General features: G+C 49.1%; 3 protein-coding genes and 1 long non-coding RNA gene across 4 annotated transcripts in view; 3 read left to right on the top strand and 1 right to left on the bottom strand.

Annotated features, from left to right (window-relative positions):
• The first annotated feature begins 5,875 nt into the window (after nucleotides 1-5,875).
• On the top strand, nucleotides 5,876-8,296 carry LOC111257262. Its single transcript, XR_002677683.1, has 2 exons — nucleotides 5,876-7,817; nucleotides 7,946-8,296. It is a non-coding gene; the product is annotated as an uncharacterized LOC111257262 (long non-coding RNA).
• Nucleotides 8,297-10,893: 2,597 nt separating this feature from the next.
• On the top strand, nucleotides 10,894-11,997 carry LOC101776917 (late cornified envelope-like proline-rich protein 1). Its single transcript, XM_004969476.2, has 3 exons — nucleotides 10,894-11,043; nucleotides 11,145-11,217; nucleotides 11,319-11,997. Exons 1-3 carry the CDS (start codon nucleotides 11,038-11,040, stop codon nucleotides 11,696-11,698), a joined length of 459 nt encoding a protein of 152 aa, XP_004969533.1. The 5' UTR covers nucleotides 10,894-11,037; the 3' UTR covers nucleotides 11,699-11,997.
• A 770-nt stretch (nucleotides 11,998-12,767) lies between these two features.
• Nucleotides 12,768-16,744, top strand: LOC101758969 (transcription factor-like protein DPB). Its single transcript, XM_012846177.2, has 9 exons — nucleotides 12,768-12,972; nucleotides 13,070-13,203; nucleotides 14,395-14,438; nucleotides 14,799-14,849; nucleotides 14,944-15,084; nucleotides 15,167-15,235; nucleotides 15,353-15,448; nucleotides 16,196-16,266; nucleotides 16,367-16,744. Exons 1-9 carry the CDS (start codon nucleotides 12,881-12,883, stop codon nucleotides 16,440-16,442), a joined length of 774 nt encoding a protein of 257 aa, XP_012701631.1. The 5' UTR covers nucleotides 12,768-12,880; the 3' UTR covers nucleotides 16,443-16,744.
• Nucleotides 16,745-21,714: 4,970 nt separating this feature from the next.
• The window catches only part of LOC101776512 (30S ribosomal protein S20, chloroplastic), a 2,261-nt gene continuing 1,459 nt past the window's right edge, over nucleotides 21,715-22,516 (bottom strand). Inside the window, exon 3 of the mRNA XM_004969475.3 lies at nucleotides 21,715-22,278. Within this exon, the coding sequence (XP_004969532.1) occupies nucleotides 22,042-22,278 (237 nt within the window). The 3' untranslated portion in view covers nucleotides 21,715-22,041. The remainder of the gene's footprint in view (nucleotides 22,279-22,516) is intronic.

Here is a 22,516-nt window from a genome sequence, read left to right as displayed (position 1 = left end):
ACGGGGAGCCGCTGTCACGGGGCTGCTGTGGCCGACAAGCGCAAGAGGCATAGCCATCTAGGAGGGTACGGCCGTCGGGCCGCCGCGGAGGAGGCCGTGGGGCTGCGGACGGTGCGAGGCGCCCGCGGCCAGCCGTAACAACCCAGGTGTTTAAATTGTAATTAGACTTAATCATCTGCATAAACATGAGCATCATGTCATTGATTTAGTTTAAACTCCTTTAAATTGTCATTTATTGTTCAAATGCAACATTATGGCAAAATTTTGCATAAACATGAGCATCATGTCATTGATTTAGTTTAAACTCCTTTAAATTGTCATTTATTGTTCAAATGCAACATTATGGTAAAATTTTGCTATGTAACTATGCCTCCTGTTCTTTTATTTAAATACTTTATGCAAAATGATGAATTTACAGATTTTTGCTTAATTTTTGGATGATGATTGCCAAGGTTAAAAAAATTCGGTGAAGTTGCAATTTAACTATTTTCCTTTACAAATTATGTGCAATCCTTTTTTGCTCTACAATTGGTTCAAGCTTCATTGTGTTCTTTGTGATTTTATCTTTCCAGTGGGTATTTTTGGGGGATTTTTGGTCAACTGCATCTGGCTCTTTTGAAGTTAGGAAGATCTTTTTCAAAAATTAGCGCGAGCCCACTCGTCACTCCTCCTTTCTCCCTCCTCCCATTCCTCTGCTCTCTGCCACAGATGGCAGGGCTAGGCTCGCTACCACGCACTAGCACCCGCGTCCTGTCCTGCGCGGCCTTCGCAGTCAAACCCCCACCGCTCCATAAACCCCGCGGACACCCATACCGCCGCCGTCCCGTCGCCCACTGGCTCCGACGCGCCCCTACCGCTGATGGCACGCCAGCGCCTCCTCGCCGTTCCTGCCTCTGCCCCCGCCTGGGCGTGCCACTGGTTGCCAGGGCGAGATCGATGATCGCGCCCTCAACCTTATCCTCTCTACCCAACCGGCCTCACCCTCCCTCTCCCTCTCACTTCCACCCCCATGCCCAAGAACCAGAACGGAAATGAGCCAAGCGAGCCATTCCACCCGCCAGGCAAATCCACCCCCTTCCCTCCACCATTTGCAAATCGACGCCACCCACAGCTCCCACACCCCTCCAGCTACCTCCTCCACCCTCCTTGCCCTACGCCATAGCCTCTGGCTTCAGGGATTGAAGCCCCTGCGCCCGCCATTGCCACCAACCGCCACCACCCACCTCACCATCGACGCCCACCTTCCCGGCCTCCTCCTGCCCAACTAACCATATAAATCGAACTCCGGTGACCTCCTTACCCTCAAGCTCTCGCCAGTTCGCCGTCTCCACTGAGTTGCCACGCTCGATTTCGTGCTCGCCGCCGCTAGCCGCAGGGTAGGCTAGGGCTAGGGTTCCGGGGCAAGAAGTAGGGGAGGAGGTGCGCTAGGGAGAGGGCAAGGCGCCAGGGAAGTCATCTAGGCAGGAAAGCACGCTGGCGCCGATGCACCGCCGCCGCCGGCCGTGGGCATGCCCGAGGTTGAAGAAGGGGCAGGGTACTGTGTGCAAAGCAAATAGAAGCTTATGGGGTCATGCGTAAAGTGTCTGGGTTTAAGTGCTAAGGTGGAAAACTTCAAGGGGCTTAAGTGCAAGATCTAGGGGATGTAGTGAATGTTGGAGGTATGCCCTAGAGGCAATCATAGAGATGATGATATCTGATTGTATCCATGATTTGTATATTGTGTTCATTGAATATCCATTAAAGACTACTTGAATTGATCTGCAATTATGTGAATTGTATGTGGAACTCTTTACTTGTATGATTATTCTAAAAGTTGTCCCTAGTCAGAGTTCATGTGTGGACACACATGAATATTAGGCTAGTACATGTATTAGTTGATGACTATGTTTCACAAGTCATGGACATGGAGATGTCAAACTAATAATGTAGGCACATGTAGAGACATGTGCTAGGACTGACCCAACATGAGAAGTAGTTCTCTCTTTACACAACATGTACGCTTTGTCCTTAGACCTGAGATTGTTGCATGTACTCAAGATGTGGATCGTCTTACTTAGGGGCTATCAAACGCTATACCGTAACATGGTAGTTAAAAAGGTAGCTTTCGGATTTGTCAAGAAGCATGCTGTGAGGCATGGTCAAATCAAGATGGGATTTGCCCCTCTCTGATTGAGAGTGATATCTTTGGGCCCCTCGAGTGATCGGATCCGAAAATGCATGGCCATGCTATGTACGGTTAAGAGTTAACCTACAAAGGGATTCCGAATCACAGGATCGAGAAAGAGCGGTCGGCTTGGAGCTAGACCAAATATCGTGAGGCAAAGGGAGTAGCAGGTACGTGATGTCGTGACGGTCCATCTGATATGATCTTCGTATGCGTATAGGAGTTGGCACGTCTTGCTAGAGACCGCTACCGACTATTGGACCGAGTAGGAGTACTCGAGCCATGTCTATACGTATCCGAACCTATAGGGTCACACACTTAAGGGGCTGGAAGCCCAATTCGGATATGATCCAAATTGGATTAGGTTTAGAAGTACTAATGGATTTCGGACCCAGAGGCCCATCAGGAACCTCTATAAATAGAGGGGTGGGGGCGCCCTAGGGTTTAACACCTTTTGGCTAAAGCATAGCCGCCGCGCCTCCCACGCCCTCGCCTCGTTGCAACTCGCGGACCTAGCAGTCCGGCTTGCGACGCTTCCTCCCTGCACGTGTGGATACATTGGAGGTGTTGCACCTGCAGCACTTGGATGAGCCGCTGACGAGCCACGACGAGCCTCCGACGAGCCACGGCACGAGGAGGACCTCGCGATACGTGGACGAGCTGCTCGACGTCGACGTGATCAACTACGTGTTCGACTACGCTGATCGACTTCACTGCCCCAACGCGATTCTACATCTTCCGTACCAGTGCGTCGAGTGGTAATCCCGTGATCCATATATGACAGTTTTCCTAGTTTACGCGGTAGAAAAATTTTATTTTACGCTAGCGTAGCCTACCTCGTATCCCAACAGTGAAAAGGAAGGGCTATTCTGCTGTTAAAGTTTGTTTCGTGGGGGATGTAGATGCAAAAGTACTTTTCCTTTTAGTCTTTAGTTTTATTTGAAAAGGGCTGGAACATTGGAAATCCATATACAATCGTAGAACCATGCTAAAAATGCAAACTAAATTTTGTTAATTTCCTTATGCTCAGTTATACCTAGAAAAAAAACTTGTTCTTGTGAAATATGTGTTTCTATTGTTGATTAAAATGCATGTGGTTTAATCACTTTAATTTGGAATAAATAGCTCTATTGCTTATAAAATCCTGATAAATTCACCGTAATATAGTTCAGTATTTAAAATCAATATGGAAAGTTTGTAGCACCAAAATGCTGATAGATCTTCGGATATAAATCATTCTTCACATCTGCAGTTTAATCATGTTTGATTTTCAATAAATTATGTGGTAGTCCATTCATGTTGGAATCGTTAAGGTAGGATGTTTGTTTGATTAGTGAGCTCCTGTAAATGATTCACGTTTAGATAACAACTAATGCTCCTTGAATAATTATTCTTATTGTGAACTTGTTTATTTTACTAAAATTACTTGCTGCTGAAATTGTAGGCCAACAAATTATTTTATGCTCTTTATCAGTAGTATATTCATCCCTAAAAAGTTACTGGCAAAACCTTTATGGTTACTTGCACATGTGATATTTTCTTTGCTGTTTTGCTACCTGGCTCCACTCCAGTACTGTGACACGCAACCCAATTTGGTTGTGGTCCAATAGTGACCCACGAGCGCAGGTGCACAAGTTTAGTAGCACCTTGAGCAAGTGTGGAGTCAACTTATAAGCCTTTATCCACCAGTCATAGCAGCTTTGGATTAACCCTTTACACAAAGCGGGGATGAAAGTGTAAGCAGGGTGCTATGTGTACGCGTGCCCGCCCCTCAGAAGGGCGAGGCGGTACGGCTTTGGAGGATGGGGTGTTACAAATGGTATCAGAACCGACCCTCGCGGTTGTGCATACGGGTCAGTGTGCAGGCATATGGTGCATGGCGCGTGTGAGCTCGGATGGGACACACGGCATGGCATAGGGCGCTCGCACTAGACGTACGGCGTGCGACAAGAGGGAACGTTACTAAATATTTGCCCATGTGTAGGTGAGTTGGACCCTTGGAACGACGAGGACGTCGGGTCCTTTGAGGGGGTGTATGTGACGCCCGATCCAATTTGGTTGTGTCCAGTAGTGGCCCATGACCACAAGTGCGCAAGTTTAGTACCACTTTGCTAGCTGAGCAAGGGAGGAGCCAACTTTATAAGCCTTAGTTCACCAGTCACAGGACCTTTGAGTTAATCCTTTTATACGAAACGAGTACGAAAGTGTAAGTAAGGTGCTATGGGAGTGTTTGGGAGCACTCCACTCCACGAAAAATTGCTCCACTCCACTAACTCTGGTGGGTATTTACCCACCATTGCCACTCGTTACACAACTTACCGGTTCGCGAAATAAAAGAATCTCCCGTCGCGCCGGCCGGCCGTGCCTACCGCGCCGTCCCCGCCTGCCGCGCCGCCCGCCCCCGCCCGCCGCGCCGCCCCTGCCCGCCGCTCGCCGCGCCGCCTGCCCCTGCCCGCCGCACCACCCCTGCTCGAAGGCCTCGAATGAAAAAAATCGATCCCGACCAGCAAAGGAGAAGAATGGGAGAAGTAAAAGAGACTGACAAGTGGGACCCATTTACATGGGTATAATGGACTTTACACAGCAAGACCTTCTGTTTCCGGAGCTGGATCTGTGCATTTTGCCAAACATGTGGACATCTCTGGTATTTTTTTTTTGGAGTCGGTGGAGTGGAGCTGCAATGTGATGGAGTTGGTGAAGTGGAGCTCGAAAATTTGGAGTGGAGTGCTGCCAAACACCTTCTATGTCGATACGTGCCCGCCTCTTGAAATAACTAGGTAGTGCTGCATACCGTTTGGCAGAATTAGAAAGGGACCCTTCTGGCCTTCTCTAATCTTCGAGCAAAGCATGTATCGGTGCCCATCTCAGTAACTTTTTGTTTATCTGTTAGCAGTGTTGGGAGGCGGAAAAGGCTAGAATAGTGACAGAGCGAGCATCGAACTTTTTTTTTTTTTTGCATCTAGAGTATATGCAGGCAGGCTAATGTACACATGAGCTGATGACTGGACAGACCAGGTCACCAGGGTATCAGGCTGAGGTACATATCGTGTCAGCCCCGGCCTAACATTCCTATCCAGAACATTCTCATCTTCGACCGTTTGTTTATGTATGTATACACGCACCGGCCGGCCTGTCCAAAGTGCAACCAAACACAACGGAATAAATCAAACCCCAATTAGAACGGTTTGGCTCCCACGTGCTACAGTTTAGCACCTATCACATCGGATATTTGATACTAATTAGAAGTATTAAACATAGGCTAATTATAAAACTAATTGCACAGATGGAGTCTAATTCGCGGGACGAATCTATTAAGCCTAATTAGTCCATGATTTGATAATGTGGCGCTACAGTAACCATTTGCCAATGATGGATTAATTAGGCTTAATAGATTCATCTCGGGAATTAGTCTAGAGGTTCTACAATTAGTTTTATAATAGTTTTATAATTAGCTCATGTTTAATCCTCCTAATTAGCATCCGAACATCCGATGTGACACGGCTAAAATTTAACACCTATTATCCAAACACCTCCATATTCCCTAAAAGCAACAGTATCAATATCAAGGCTCGATGATAGCGAAGAGAAACAGGAAAAGGTAGCCGTCCTGTCACCCACGATCTCTCTCGCTCTAGGTACTAAATCCCATCTGCTATTTGACAAGCAAGCAAGCAGATCGAGAGGCAGCAAGAAACCTCCCGTCCGGCCCGGACGATTTGGTTTGCTTCGAAGAAACATTCACAGCACGGCCCGCACCATCTAGGGCGCGTTCAGCAGGATGCATGATCCTTCAGCCAGGCCCAAATGGTGCAAGTGCTCTTTGATTGGTAGCCTGTAGAGGATCACGAGCCCAACTGATGTAAACGAGGCCTCTCAGCCTGCACCACATGGAACGTCAAAAATCGGTCGTTCCGTGCGATGCAGGCTCGGAGGGGTGGTTGGTGCGACCCCCGGTCCTTTTCTGCGCGCTCGACAACGAGGCCACGAGGGCCCGGCGGCGCGGGAGGTGCCCGGCGGCACGGAGCTGCCCGGCCGCGACGGAGCGGTGGTGGGAGGTAGCCAACTGCCGGCTCCCCACCGCAGCTCCCTTCTCCAACATTCCCACCGCCTCTCCCTTCTCCACCATTCCCACCGCTGGCTCCCCTCTGCAGCTCCCTTCTCCACCACCCCCACCGTTGACTCCCCACCGCAGCTCCCTTCTCCACCATCGCGGGCCACGCGACCCTCCTCCCCACCGCTAGCGCCCGCGGCCCCCTCCTCCCCGCCGGCGCGTGCCGCACGATGCCCGCTGCCCTCCTCCCGCTGCCGACGCCTGTGACTTCTTGCTCCACCGCCGGTGCTCCATGACTCCGCTGAACTCAAATTCACCGTGCTAGGAGCCATGGCGGCGGGTTAGGAGTGGTGGAGGATGGAGCTTGGGAGGTGAGGGAGGTGTGGGTGGTAGCAATTTGATTTTCGTGAAGGGACGATGGTGCATTTGGCCCAAGAAGCTACCATGCTCTCGGTTCGGCTTCTGTCCGGAGGAAGAAGAAAAGAGGGTCGGGGCGACGACGGCCTTGCTAGCTCGACCATGGCAGCAGTGGGGCAGGGCGTGCGACGCGGAAGGGCGGGGATGCGGCGACCGTGACGGCTGCGATGGTGCACATCGCCGGGTGGCATGGGAGGGTGGGGGTGCGGCGGTCGCGACGGCGCGCAGCGGGATGCTCCCGCCGGCGGCCGCGACGGCTAGCTACGGGAAGCCGCCGCTGTCGTCATCCGACACCGGGCAGAAGCGTAGGTGCCACGAGAACGCGTACTCGGAGAACGTCGCTGGCGGCAAGTACAGGGCCAACGGCGGGCGCTGCCACTGCTCCAAGTGCATGTAACTTGGAATTTGTAGTCGTGAACGTTGATGCTTGATTGTTACCGAATCAATCAATCAATTATGCAATGAATCGGAGCGGAATTGAACGAACTGAATCTAGTGAATTTTGCAGGAAGCACCGGATGAAAGCGCACGATCCACGTGCCGACGATCAGCCTGAAGGTTGCGGACATCCCCGCTGACGAGTACTCGTGCTCGACCATGGCGGTAGTGGGGTAGGGCGTGCGACGCGGGAGGGCGGGGATGCGGCGGCCGCGATGGCACGCAGCGCCGGGTGGTACGGGAGGGTGGGGGTGTGGCGGCCGCGACGGCGTGCAGCTGCCCGAGCGGCGGCCGTGACGGCACGCAGCTCCCGTGCAGCGTCCGCGGCAGCGGGGAGCGTGTGGGCGGCGTGAGGGCCGCAGCAGGCGAACGGTGATGGCGAGATTGCTAGCAGAGAGGAGAGAGAGGAGAGATGAGGGAGAGGTGGTAAGTCCACCATGTAGATGATACATGGCCAACGTATCCATCGGTCCACTGTAACCGACACAATCCCGATCCAGCTAGCAGCAGCACCATGCGGTGCAGATTTGCGTGACCCGTCTGACTAGGCTGCCAAGCGCGCCTCTAAATTCTCATCAGCTCCCCTTGCGGAAGACCACACGCGAAGGCAAGGCAAAGCAGAGCGGTGTGAGGCATGCTGGAGCTCCTGCTGATGGGGTGCAGCAGCGTGGTGGTGCTCCTCCACGGCGCCAGCCTCTTCCTCCGCGCGCTCTTCGCCCCGCGCCACGCCGTCGCCAGGCCCATCAGGTGCGTCAATGCGTGCCGATCGTCTCGTGCTGCCCTGCGCCAAGCCAATCTCTTTTCAGCTATTCCTTTGCGCCCCCTCCCCTTTTTTTGCGAGATCTCTCACGGCTGGGGCTTCTTGTTTCGTGCAGCTTCCTCGGGTTCGTGGCCTGACCGACCGACCGTGCGCGACGGGCTGGTCATGGATCGGGTGGGAGCTGGGAGGGCCGGCCGAGGTGCGGAGATCGCGTCACCTTCCGATCGCGCTGCCAATGGATTAGGGGATGCTAGTGTAAGTTATGAAACAGAGCCCCCATACTCATCAAGGAGTCGATCGATGTGGATTAGCTTGCTGGTCGTGTGACTGTGGAGTGTGAAAATACGAATACTACGCGTGTAAATTGTAAGTTACAGTACGCCGCACCAACTGTGCCCACGGGTTAAATCCGCGTATCTCACTTAACGCAACCATTATCCTCGACAGATCAGAGTATCGTGTCTCATTTGCATCGCCTGCGTCCTGTGCTGCTGTGCATGTGTTATAGTGTTATTGGCAAAGTTCGGTAGAGCGTTCTGCGATTCTGCTCCATGGCACGCGGAGTTTGTGTGCCGCTTCGGCTTGGCGCCTTGGCAGTTGGCACCTACCCGTGCGCCGGCCGCAGCCGTGACCTTTTCCAAGGGCCGGTGGACGGCCGCTGTTGGGTGATACCAAAACCGGCCATCTAATTCCAAGCAGCAGGGGAGGGTTGGGCTTAATCAGTGAGCAACAGCAGCTGAACGTGATAGCAATAACTCGTACATCACTGAAAGGCCTCTAGTCGTTAGTGGCTCTAGTCGTTAATGGTTAGAGCACCTGAGTAGCACACAGCAGCTCCAGATTCGAATCCAAACGTAAAAATTTACGAGGTTGGAGTTAAAAATATCTCCTCACCTACGCAAGCTCGGGGTTTGGGGATTTTTCTTGACCCGTGGTCAAGGTTGCGGTCAAGGTTGCCTTCTACCTTGATTACAAAACCTTCGGGAGGTCACCCTGTCAAAGTTTTCTTAACAACTCGTACATCACATCACAAGTGCTAGCGACAGTGCTGCATCGGCCGAGCTAGTTTTGCAGGATAGTTTTCTGGGTTTTCAGGCTACATGCACCGGCTCCATCCAGCTATTTGCAACGCCAATGCAAGTGGAGCAACATATCAAGGTGGAAATGGGGCTATGGCGGCAAGTTTGCGGTGGTTCGGATGTACTTAGTAATCTCATTTATGTTTATGCAATTGTTTCGAGTCTCGAGTTATTAACGTTATTTATGTAATCAAACATACGTAACTTTGAACTTACATCATCTTCTTAAATACTACGGTAGAGTTTCTGCCTTTCCTTTTCTAAACAAATCCTTCCCAAGCAGTTGTCCTTCAAAATTCGTGCCATCGCATCCTCACCGCCCTACCAATCTATCACCCCTGCGTCCACCGCAGTGCCACCACCTCAAGTTAACCTATCTCCCAAAGTCCCAACTCACATACCTCCCTGGCCAGTGAGTCAGAGAGTGAAGCAGGGGCAAAGCTAGCCAGGCTAGGGGAGCTATACCCCTCCTCTAATTAGTACTAAAACATTTCAAACAAATTAATTAGTACTTTGCATGTCCTTGATGTCCAGTCTATTTTTCCCTGGCTCCGTCCCTAGACTGAAGGGTCCTTGATGGATAAATATCCTTCATAGGAATCTTGTATGAAACTCTCGTTACTTCTAAGAGACATCAGAATTCTCAAGTTAGAAAAGGGAATTAACGCGCGATGGATCGTGTTTTAAGGGATTGCGCGACCCCGCCACCGTTGCATCATCTTCCTCCTCCCAAAGCCACCTCCTCCTTGTTGCGCGATGCCGCCCACATGGCTAGCACCTGCCACCTAGCTCCGGCAGCTTCGCCCACCTCTGCCACCCACCACCACCACCGGCCACACTAATCCGTCAAGCCTCAATGCCCTTGCCACCACCGCTGGCCACCGGATGTCTTCCACTGCCCAACTCCGGCAGCACCCCGCCACCTCCGCTCCCCGCCCGTCACCCGCAGCCACCGCTGGCCGGCGAGCCGCCCCCAACCTCCCTCTATACCCGCCGTTCATTGGATAACCCCTAGAAACCTCAAAACTCTAACCCCTCAGCCAGTGGCTGCCACCATCTCGACCTCCACCCGCGCCGGGTCGCCTGCTCCCAGTACCACATGACCTGTCACATGATAGACTTCTCCTTCGAAAAGACTCGTTTGAGTGTGAAATCAAGATGTAGATGGAACACTTAAGAAATCGGGTTTTAGATAGTCGAGGCTAAAGGCAAAATGGTGTTTCGTGCCAAACCAAATTGTTAACTCGGAGCCAAACTGCCGTATAAACACTACACATTCTAGTCTTAGAGTCCATATTTAACTGAGATAACAACTTAACAAGGCAGAGATCAAATCTTTTCTCAACGCATGCATGTCTTCTCCTGTGCTATGTTATCATCAGATTCCCAGGAACCTCAGGAATCAGTATTCAGGGACGAGATGAGAGCAACAACTTTGACAACATATGAATCCCAGCAGGTCTTCGTCAGTGACATCACGCCAATACTAAAAACCTACAGATATACCGGTACTACTGCACTACTACTTCTCTAATGATGTTAATTAGTTGCTGACGTTTCCAAGTTGCCACCTACTCTAACTTGTCACCTCGTTCGTTAGCGAATATCTAAATAGCTAGAGAAGAAGACTATCTAGCGTGTATTAGTATACGTCAACTCCTGCCATTGCGATGCAGGAAACCGGAGCAGGCAGGAACATGCATCCTCTATCGATTCAGCGCTCTGATTAACCAGCAAGAGGTTGCATATATTCTTTGAACTGGCTGTTAAGAGTACCAACTTGCCGCACCAAATTTTTATATCGGAATGATAGGGAGATTTCGATATACTCCACACCTTTTTGCTTCAAAATAATCCCAACGACCGTGTCTCTATGTGAGCTGCACCTACTGGTATTTTGACTTGCTTGGTCTCCCATCTCACATTTCTGCGAGATTTTATATTTTTCCCTTGAGGAAGTGATAATTTGTGGGTGGGGGGCGTGTTTGTATACGGCCATTGACCATCGTCAAGGACCCTGTATAAAGCTCCCTAGAGGAGAAGAGGCTTGTTAGAAGCGGAGCTTAACTTTAGACACGCTGCCAATTAGCAACCAGGAAGTATCTCAAGGATCAATCTCGTGGTGACAATGAAGGTTAGCATTTAAATTTCCTGTTGCCCATTCAATTTTTCATTCATAATTCTTCCTAGATTGTGTTTTTCGTCGGTTTAGTCATCGTTGTTATGCGTCATCAGATAGTGCTCAAAGTGGCGATCACCTGCAAGAAGTGCAAAACCTGCGTCCTGGGAATCTCCTCAAAAATTAAAGGTGGGTTATCTTTCTCCCTAGCCATGGCTGGCCTCCCTTTGTGTGCATTTTTCTTGGTCAATCGATGCTACAAGACTATGTGATGTTGATAACGATGCCAGGAATCAAGTCGCTGACGTACGACGACGAGAAGAGCACGCTGACGGTGGTGGGCGAGGTGGACGTGGTGGAGATCGTGGCGGCGCTGCGCAAGGCGAAGCACCCGGCGGAGGTGGTGTCCGTGACCGACGAGAAGAAGGAGAAGGAGGCAGAGGAGAAGAAGAAGAAGGAGGAGGAAGAGAAGAAGAAAAAGGAGGAAGAAGAGAAGAAGAAGAAGAAGTGCTGTTGCCCCTTGCCGTGTCCGCAGTGCCCGAAGCCGTGCCTCCCCCCGTGCCCCCCGCCTTGCCCCCCGCCGTGCCCCCCGCCATGCCCGCCACCATACATGAAGCCGTGCTACATCCCCATCGAGGACGAGTACCCCGGCCCCTGCACCATCGTCTGAGAGAGCAACGCCATGGCCATCTATGCCACAGTTTGTTGCCGATGAAAAAGCCACATCCTCTTCCAACAGGCGCTTGAATTTCATCTGTAGGTCGCGGCGATCGGTTTGAAAGATTTGGTTTCATGGACATCCCCCTTTCTGAATCTTTTCATTCTTGAGTGGCCTTCCATCATCCAGCAGCCCAGATTAACAGGTGCCTGAATGATATGATGTAATGGCAACATTTTAGGCAGGTGCTATGTGTAACTTTGTAACAAGCTTCCAATCGAACGCCAAGATTAAGATGCCATTGCAAGAGATTCCAAGCATCCCAAGTTCTTCTAGGAGAGAATTAGTTCTGATTTTTATTTGCTTGAAAGATTTTTTTTGTTGAAAGGTTGTGGACGCTAAATTGCTAACGAAATTGCTTAATTGGTCCATGAAAAATGCAACTTTGGATAGGCAGGTCTCATGATGGGTTTCCCAGTTCCCACCAGACAGACTCAGACAAGCAGGCTGGATCTAAATAAAATGACAGATAAGTAGGCTAGTCAAAGCTTACTGCAATGTCAAAAGTTGATTAAACTAAATCAATTTGCCATTGATACGAGACGATAACTTCAGCATGTGAAACGGACTGGTCTTCTTTTGGAGGCAAACCATTTTGCGCAGAATATCAATCTAATGTCATGTCACGTACCAACTTGTGTGCAAACTCAAATGGTCCTTTTGGCATGCATTGAGTGGGTACAACTGGACTAGGATTTTTTTTTCTCAATCAATTTCATCGCATTTATCTATTTTTATTTACAGGAAGCGCCTTTCGTGCTGCGGCAAATAGATTTTTTGCACAATCAAAGAAAATCGTGTGCTAATTTTGGTGTTCGTGACCGGTTAAGCAAAATAATTATTGTTTCACTGTGGTTTACCGGGACGGCTTCTGGAACATGTAAGGTAGTACTGCAGTATCGTAATTCCTTTTGGGAAAAGTTAATTGTACTGGTATTTATTATTGGTAACAACAAAAAGAGGAAGATAATAAAGCTTAATCAACGGGCAGATGTACCTCTCCATCTTTGGACGGCCACTGCCGAACGAGAGCCCTCTTGGAGTCTTGGTCTTGGGTGCGCTCTCGCTCCTGCCTTGTGCCTTCCAAGCCCACTTTTACTCTGTCCCTGCCTCTCCCTAGGAGAGCACGCCGCAATGGCGCCCCCCTGCGGCGATGCCGCGGCGGCAGCCGAGCTGACCAGCCTGCGCATCGGCGATGGAGCCGGCTTACCTCCGCTTCCTAGACGGTACCGACCATTCTGTTGTGCACTTCGGATTCCTTGACGAACTTTTTGTGTCAGCCTTCAAGCGAGGGTTTTGGGTTTTGGGGCTTTGTTGATGCAGCGGCGGCGGCGGCGGCGGCGGCAATGCGTCTGAGAGGGAGGAGGAGGAGGGTGATAAGAGCAAGAAGGCGAGGAAGGAGAAGGCTGGGGTGCAGCGGATCGCCGGGTGGGGGCTCCGCGAGTACAGCAAGATAGGTGAGACGACGCGCCCCTCGCCGAAAGACCATTTGTGGCTTGTGATTGCGATATAGGGCGTCTGATTGTGAGTGTGTGACATTGAGCTGTAGGGGTAACCGCTGGGGAGCAAATTTCTGCTTGCTCCAATTTTGATCTAGCTGCATCGAATTGTGTCTAGTGCTTCTTTTGGGAAATGGTCCTCATGAGGTGGGAAATCTAAACCCTAAGCTAGCAGCCCCTTCATCTTTCCCTTTGTGTTAAAGATTGTGAAATCTTGATGTGTGTGAGCCTCTAGACAAGACTTGGTCTAGAGAATAACTTCATGTAATCCCACAAGCATAATGGAATATATTTGGCTGGCCTAGGGGCTTGTTTGGTTCAGCCACACAATGGCACACCTTAGGCAGCCATGACCAACTGTTGCAGGTCCTTTGGTTGGTAGGTACAAGTACAACTTAGCGGGCCAAACATTCTCTTCACTGGGACCCTACTGTCACTGTCAGTGATTCATTTTCTTGCCAAGTACCAACACAGGCCCTGTCTTGTTTTTCTACACCGCTTTGGGAGGTTTTCCATGTTGAAATGGTGTCCCTTTTTTTGACGTCGATGCTACTGCCTGTACCTAAATATATATGCGATGCATATGTATTCTTTAGTGAATGTGTCACTTTCTTGGGCAGATTTCAGTACCGAAATTAATTTGGTTCTGCTGAAATAAGTTTCGTTAGTGTGGTTAACCTGACTGTTTCCATTTGTTGGAGCATAGTACAGGTGAATGTTAATCAGGTTACCTTTCAACAGAATTAGATAAAGCACGTTTAGGTTGGAATATGTTTGCTGTGACTTATGAGACCCTCTTCTGTGGATTTTGATCTGAACGATGGAATTTGTGCTTTGACATTGTTTACATTAGCTCAAAAAAGTTATTGCTTAGTATAAATCAAGATTGCATTTGGAGCATGCTATATTAGGTGGAGGAGGCATCTTTTGTTGCAAATGATTTATGTGCAACATTATTCAACCACTGAGGTTCTTCCTGTTTACAAGTTATACATGCTAGGACATAGGCGGTAGTGTAATAGAACAGGATAAACTTGAAGCAAACACAGATGTTTTATGCTTAACACTATATATGTTTTTCTTTCATGATGTAAACTAAGTTGCCAACCTGCTACTATGATGTAATCAGCATTTGATTTGACATTGCAGTTTCTAAAAAAGTTGAGACCAAAGGACGGACTACTTATAATGAGGTATTCTCTTAAATTTGTATCCCTCAAACTTACAAACAACAAAAAGAAGAACAAAGCCATCGAGTCCCAAGCAAGTTTGGTAGGCTATAGATAAAACCCAACACGAGCCACCAACAAAAAGAAACAACTAAAATGAAACAGAAAAATGCATTAATTATAATAATATTACTATTGACTAGAGGCATTATTTTTATTGAAGGATAATTCTTTGATAAATGCTGAAAGGCATCTCCATAGTATTACATTGGTAATTTGGTACAGTATTGCTTGTTCTTGATACATAGCATACCTTCTACAGAGTTTGGCCTTGAATGTGATTTTGGGTTATAACCTACCTCAACTAAGTACTTTATATTCCAGGTTGCAGATGAAATTTGTGCGGAGCTAAAGTTGACGCTTAATGGCCAAGAGGTTACTTCGTATATATAGCTGCACAATTTGATCTGCCTGTGCATCCCCACCCCCTCAAAATGTTGATCTAAAGAAAATAAACTTGTCTTTGTAGTTTGACGAGAAGAATATTAGGAGGAGAGTGTATGATGCTTTTAATGTGCTAATTGCACTACGTGTTATTGCAAAAGACAAAAAAGAGATAAAGTGGATGGGCCTGTCAAATTTCAGATATGAAAAGATTAAGAAGTTGGAGGTCAGTATTTGTGCTTTGCAGACAGATAAATAATGATTGAGGATGATTTGTGATGTGATTGCTGTCATGTTCTATTTCAAAGGAAGGTCACAAAGAACTCATGACCAGGATTAAGAACAAGAAGAAACTTCTCCAGGAAATTGAAAAACAGGTAAGTTGTTTGCAAATATAGCAATAACTCTTCTGTGCTTTCATGCAGAGATATAGCTACCTATTTATAACTGGCGTAGTTATTATTCTCTGATGATTCTTTCTTGTGTATTTCAAGTTTGATGACCTCCAGAATATCAAGTTTCGCAACCAGGTACTACAGAGGCCAGCAGAGAGTGCGAATGGTATCTGCCTTCCATTCTTATTGGTGAAGGTATTTTTCTTGATCGACAACTGTTGAAAGTACTTACACTCCAAGTTACTTGCAACTCAGCTGTAACATCTGGCTGTACATATATTGGGCTTGTACATGTTTCAAATGTTCTACTAACTATGGTTGACTTAGATGGTTTAGTCCAGGCTTGTTTCATTGCATGTTTCAAATGTTCCATTATAGATGGTTGACTTAGATGGTCTGGCCTAGACTTGTTTATATCTGCAAAGATGCTATCAGCTACCTTATTTGAAATGCGGATTATTAGAACAGCTATTGTTTAGGCACTACTTTAGATGGTACAGTTATTTCAATTTTGTGTCATGATATCATATAATATAGTAGGAACAGTATAGAATCGATCCTGTTATATAGAATGGTTATAACTTGTGTTCGTTCGGAACTTAGGATTTACAAATGCCAGCTCAAGTATACATAGTGAAAACAACACACGCAAGAACACACCAGGCAGGAGACGAGTCTGATGCTTCTTACATTTCTTCTCAACACATCTCAAAGCAAATTACATACCCACATATTGAGGCACTACCTAGCTGTTTCCACAGTGGTGACTCGTCCACACCTCTATCTACTACTTGGTGGCTCTTCAAGTAGCACACAACTCCTTGAGGTTACACATATTGAAAGGATTCACACCTCATGTTTGCTAAACAAGAAGATAGTAATAGCTTGTGCTAGACATCTTTGGTAGTCTTGTAAGTAGTAACTGTGTTTATCTTTGAGCAGGCATCCAGAAAAGCAAGGGTGGAAATTGAGATATCAGAGGACTCAAAGTTTGCAGGTTTCGACTTCAACTGGTATGTCTCTGGTTACTACCAAGATTCAACTGATGCTCCCTCCAAATTATCATGTCTTGCTTCTAAGTTCTAACCAAGTATTTTCCATTCCATTTTTCAGTACACCTTTCACCTTGCATGATGATGTCTCAATTCTTGATGGGATCAGGCGCAATGGCATGAGAAGAGCTGGCTAGCTTTGCTACCCTTCAATAGATGCTCGACAATATGATTGATCAGTTGAAAGTGACAAGACTGGGACAACCCGTTTTGTTTGCACAGCCATTAGTATGTTTAGGTATATATATAGTATGAAAAAACTTGACCTAGTCTTCAGTGCAGCCTATCAACCGTATGAAGATTTAACCTGCAAATTTTGCCCCCTTTTTAGTGCCTGGCAGGTTATTAGGTCTGAGATAGATTATTTTTATATATGATGGTATGTATTAACTTGATAATTGGTCAAATTCAAAAGCTTGTGCACAAGCTTTGCCTGTTATCATGGTGTCTGGCGTTATGCCGTTGGCAGTTCATGTACTCCATCCGTCGCAAATTACCTCGTTTTAGCTTTTCAAAGCGAAACGAATAGTAATTTAAGATGGAGGGAGTAGACTATCTGACTGAATATTCCGTTTAACATCAATGCCTCTTGCGGTCCTGGCTTGTTAAGTACATACTGTTTTTTTGTTCCTTTTCCTGGTACATTGTCTCGGAGTAAAGAAAAAAGGGTTTCAATTAGTTTTTTATCCTGTTAATCGAACTTTTCTTGATAAAGAGCAGAGACATGGAAAAACTATTTGAATCATGTACTGTAGTGCAATCAAGCAATAGGGCTGAGTGCATGCTGAGATTGGTGTAGTCGATACACATTCTCCATTTACCGGTTTTCTTCTTTACAAGGATTGGATTTTTGCTAACCAATCAGGGTGCTTACATTCACGGATGAAACTGGCAGCAAAGAGCTTATTTATTTCTACCCTAATGGTCTCCTTGCGATCTTGAGCGAAACGGCGAAACTTCTAGTTGGCCGGTCTTGCTGTCTTGCTCAGCTCCAAGGAGTGCTCAGCCAGCTCCCACGGAACACCGGGCATATCGGATGGTTTCCACACGAATATGTTCGAGTTATCCCGGGGGAAACTGGTGAGCACGTCTTCCTATTTGGGGTAAGGCCGGCCCCGATGAGGGCCGTCTTGGAGGGGTCTTCCAGGCTGAGGCTGATCTTCTTAACTTGCGGATCGGGCTGTAGCGCCATGGGCATCGGATCCGCCTCTAGGATCGTCAGCTGACTCTGGTCCACCTTCTTGAACTTGGCGAGCATCATGGTAGCGTTGGCCGAGAACTCTAGGGTCTCGGCGAGCTGCACAGCTTCTATGTCGCACTTGTAGGATGTTTCAACATCGCCGAATATAGAGAGGACGCCGTTTGGAGCCAACATCTTAAGGATGAGGTAGGTATAGTTGGGGATCACCGTGAACCTCGCCAGCATTGGCCTACCAAAGATGGCATGGTAGGAGGTCTTAAAGTTGGCAACCTTGAAGGTGATGTGCTCGGTGCGGTAGTTGTCAGGGATGCCGAACGTGACCAACAAGATGACTCTCCCAATAGGATAGGATCCTTTGCCAGGTACTATACCGTAGAACGGGTCTTCACAGGGAAGGAGCCGCTCAAAGTTGAAGTCCATGCGCTTCAGGGTCTCGGTGAAGATGATGTTGAGGCCGCTGCCGCCATCGATCAATACCTTGGAGAGGACTCTGTCTATGGTGGGGCACACCACCAACGGGTAAGACCTGGGGTTCGGGATGTGCACCCAGTGATCTTCCCTCGAGAAGGTTATGGGCATCTCCGACCAGCGCATATACTGGACTGGTGTGATGGAGACGAAGTGCACTTCCCGCCTTTGTAACTTGTGCTTGCGGTTGCTGCAGAAAGCTTTAGGACCGTTGATGATGATGTTCACCTCTCGCTCGGCGCATTGGAACTCGCCGTTGTCGTTGCTGGTGCCCTGGTTGGCGTCGAGGTTGGGCTGGTCACGGTGCTCTTCTCCGCGTTGGTTGTCGCAGTCGTCACGCCGGCGGTTATCTTCCTTGTGGTAGTCGTTCAGGCGAGGCCGCTTGTATTCCACCGGGACGTCCAGCTCTTTCTTGAGGACCGTGCAGTCCCGAAGATTGTGGCGTGCATCCTTGTGGAAGGGGTACGGGACGTTCAATGTATCGTCAAACTCTTCCTAGAGGAAGGTTGTCTACCTCACAGGGTCGGCTTCAGCGGCGAGGACCTCAGGGGCCCTCTTCCAAGGTCGGGAGGGCTCCGGGCTGGACTAGTGCTGGTGGTCTTAGTGGGTCGGCGGTTCGTAGTCATCATTGTGGCGGTGCTTGCCGTCCTGGAATTGGACGTTCTTAGCCTCATCTGTGTTGGCGTGAAGGTTAACGATCTACATCATGTGTCCGACCGTCTTGGGAGCAGCTTGGATGTGGAACATCAAGCAGTTTTTGAGGCCGGTGTGGAAGTACGAGATGACGTCACGATCTTCAACGCCGGCCAGCCTATTGCAGTTGCCGAAGAAGCGGTTGACGAACTCGCGGAGAGTTTCGTTCTTCCGCTGGCGGACCTGGCTGAGGTTTTCTGTGTTCTTGGGTCGGGTATAAGTAGCCGGATAGTTCTGGGTGAAGGCTCTGGCGAGCTGACCCCAAATGTGGATATAGCCTCGTGGGAGGTACTCGAGCCAAAGGAGAGGTGCGCTTCCCATCACCACTGGGAAGTAGGCGGCCATCTGGTTGTAGGTGTCGTTCGCAGCCTCGACTATGGTGCAGTACGTCTTCATTAGATCGTCGGGTCGGAACGACCATCGTACTTCTTGTTGATGGCTAGCTTGAAGGTGGGTGGCCATTGGACAACCCTGAGGCGGGGGGTGAACGCGGCGAACCCGTCGATGTCCATGTCATCATCTTCCATGAGGCGGTATTGTACCGGCGGGGGCTTGGGGCGTGTGCTGTTGTCATGCTAGGGTGGATTGTAGTCATCGCTAGGGGCGCCGTAGCGACGGTTGTACTCGTCATGGCGACGCAGCTCCTCCTCCCGACGATTGCGAGCCTCCAGCTCCACGTCGCGATTTGGCTGGTTGCCGACCCCTAGAGCACCGAAGTCGCGGTTGTACTGGGCGCGCCGGCGGAGCTCTGCCTCATCCCGCTCCTAGTGACGGTTGTTGAGCTCACCACGGAGGTCGCGGAGATCGCAGTTAGGTTGCCGACTAGACCGGCCGCGGTGTTCACCATCTCCTCGTCCATCGCGGCGACGATTGTTGGGGTGGTGGTTTATCTGGTTGACGATCGTAGACATCGGGGTGGTGGTCGTCACTTTGGGATTGGTCCACCTCCTCCTTCTGAATGGGTTCCAACAGACCTCCCTTACGGCGGCCGTGATCGGGTCGGCTGCGATCGGATCTACTCTAGGTAGATTGGCTTTGGAGTGCCGAGTAGATTTAGATCTAGAGTGCGAAGATCGGCTTCTTGAGCATTCTGGGACCTGGACCCTTTCCTCGATCTGAGCGTTGGCAACGCAAATGCGCGCCCAGATCCGCTGCAGTTGCTCCGAGTTTGGATGATTTTTTAGGTTGGCAAAACAACCCCCAAGTTAGCTTGGGGTGTGGCAAAGATGTCATGACCGGCTTGCTCGAGATTGGCCTGCAGATTGCTGGCATGTAAGGGACACCTGCGTCGAGCTCCAGCGTCATCCTGGCCACCATTGATGGCGCCATTGGGTGCCGGTGGGACAGGCAGTGCGCCGGCCACTATGGGGGTAGCGGGCAGTGCTCGGCTCGTTCCTGTTGGCGGCGCCTGCCGCAATCTCGGTTGCTCTCATTGCGCCCTTCCTCCTGGGAGGAAGTTTCACTGTCACGAGGAGGTTCGTCGGCGGAGACAGCGAAGACTTCCCGATCTTGTGACGTAGAGCTTCTATCATCGCCCTCATCGTAAGGGTTCAGGGTTAGGGCAAAGCAAGGGACCTAAATTCGTCGTAGCCTAGAAACTGGGTAGGTTCGGGTGGGTCGTCAGATTGGATCTGGAAAGACTGCACGAGTTTTTTGGAAAACACAGCAGCCGAATTCTTGATGCCAAAAGGGGCGCAGGGTGCGCCAACCTTTTGGGGCGTAGTGCCGCCTCGAAGAGGTTGATGCACTCAACAATGGTGTTGCCATGCGATCAAGCCCCGTGATTAAATCAGAGGGCGTGGGTGGGCGGGTTGCCGCAAGGATGTGTGGGACCCTTTTTGAGAGAGAGATCGCCAACCTGCTGGACAAGCGGCGTGATGATCCTCAGGTGAAGACCTTGCTCCGTCGAAGCAGATCCGACGGATGTTGAGCTGGCGGCGCACGCCGAGTCGACGAAGGAAGTAGGGGAGTCGGAGTCCACCAGCATGCTCCCGAAGCGGAGCTGGATCGAGAAAGTCCTTCATGCTCTCGAGGAAAATGACGCCAGGGCGGGATGCCATCGAGCTCGCTGGGGAGGATCTCACGATCACCCCTACCTGGAGTGCCAACTGTCGGATTTAGTGACCAGTAGTCTGCCATGGGGTTACCCAGGTGGTAGATTTGTAAGCGGGGGAGATCGTAAGATCAAGAGCTTGAATGATAACATAGGGTCGCAAGGTTTAGACAGGTTCGGGCCTCCGGAGAGTAATACCCTACATCCTGTGTTCTGGTGGATTGTATTACTGGTATGGGATGCGAAGAGTCGATCTGCCCTCGGGGAGCGTCCCTGGCCGCCTTATATAGGCTGATGATCTAGGGTTACAATCGGATAGGATCTAATCCTAGTCGGTTGTTACATGGAAAGCAATCTGAGTCGGTTTACAACAAGTATCTCGTGATATCTGTATTGAATTGATTTACTTGATCTCCTAGCTTGTGCTCCACGCGTCTACGTGTCTTGGCCCACATGGCACGATCGGGTGGGCCCACTAGCAAGGCTAATAGTATCCTGATCGGTGGGGATCCGTGTGTGCTAATTGATTTGATTTAAAGTGGCAAGAGTTGGCGCCGCTCCATTTTGTTTTTGAAAAACAGCGCCGCTCCAGTTACACGAGCTCAACATGCCAAGCAGGAAGCAGCCCAGGCCATCGGAAAGCCCGTTCTCTAGTGCCAGTAAAGCCTCCCAGTTGCTTCAGCAGCATGAACTTTGTACGCGAGCGTCTCGGGTAACTGCTGGGCAGTCTACAGAAGTATAAATTCAGTATATCGTTGCTGTTGGCAATCTGTTCCTGAAGTTTGAAATGCATTGAAATAATCCATAACAACTATGATCATTTTAAAAAAAATCTCAGGGTATAAAGTAAAAGAAATATTAAACAATCCCGTCAGTAGTTAGCATTCAGAAAGGAAGCAATGCGTTGACCGGCCTCACACCTTGCCCTTCGTACCAAATGAAATAGTTGCGATGGATATGCAACCATTTGCACAATGGCAGGGCAATAATAGGATAGAAAATGCGTACTGATATATTTTCTCCAGCTGAAGAAATCTGGACAGACCAGATGACAGCTATATTTCAAATTTTCCAATCTGAAGTTTTACAACAGTGAGGTGAACAATAATAGAAACAGGGGAGAACTGGCCACTCTAGTCACGGCTTCTAGTACAGAGAAAGCACATAACCATAGAAGATGATACAAAAAGGTATAAACAGACCACTTGAATGGTGAGAACTTGGCAAGCAGTTGAGATCCGTGAATAACATACGTTGCCCAAAATTGGTGAGCTTTGATGAAAAGCTGCCGCAAATCCTTGATGATGATTTCTCAAGAATCCTAGGTTGCAGCAACAGGTTCAGCATTTGGAACATACCAGCCACGGAGTATCTCGATGGCCTTCTTCCTCCTTGCTAATCTGGACTTGCGATGGTTCCCAGTGTTCCTGTGCAGTGCACCAACTTGCACTGTCTTGTCGATGGCTTTGTATGCCTCAGCGATCATTTTCTCTATTTCAATTATTTCTTCAGGCTGGGCATCAGCTTTCTTCCTAAGCTTTTCAAGAGCTCTGAAGACCTAATGAAAGTGTAAACAGCTTAAGATTTTTTTAAGAGAACAACAGTAAGGGGGTGTTTGGTTCCACTGACTTATTTTTAGCACCCGTCACATTGAATGTTTAGATACTAATTAGGAGTATTAAACGTAGACTATTTACAAAACTCATTACATAAGTGGAGGCTAAACGGCGAGACGAATCTATTAAGCCTAATTAATCCATTCGGCGTTAATGAGATCCGCCGTTCCGCGAGATTGG

The sequence above is a fragment of the Setaria italica genome, chromosome V (assembly GCF_000263155.2).
Source record: "Setaria italica strain Yugu1 chromosome V, Setaria_italica_v2.0, whole genome shotgun sequence".
Taxonomy (NCBI): Eukaryota; Viridiplantae; Streptophyta; class Magnoliopsida; order Poales; family Poaceae; genus Setaria; species Setaria italica.
Note: the sequence above shows the minus strand (reverse complement) of the source record. Positions and strands in the feature narration are given on the sequence as shown.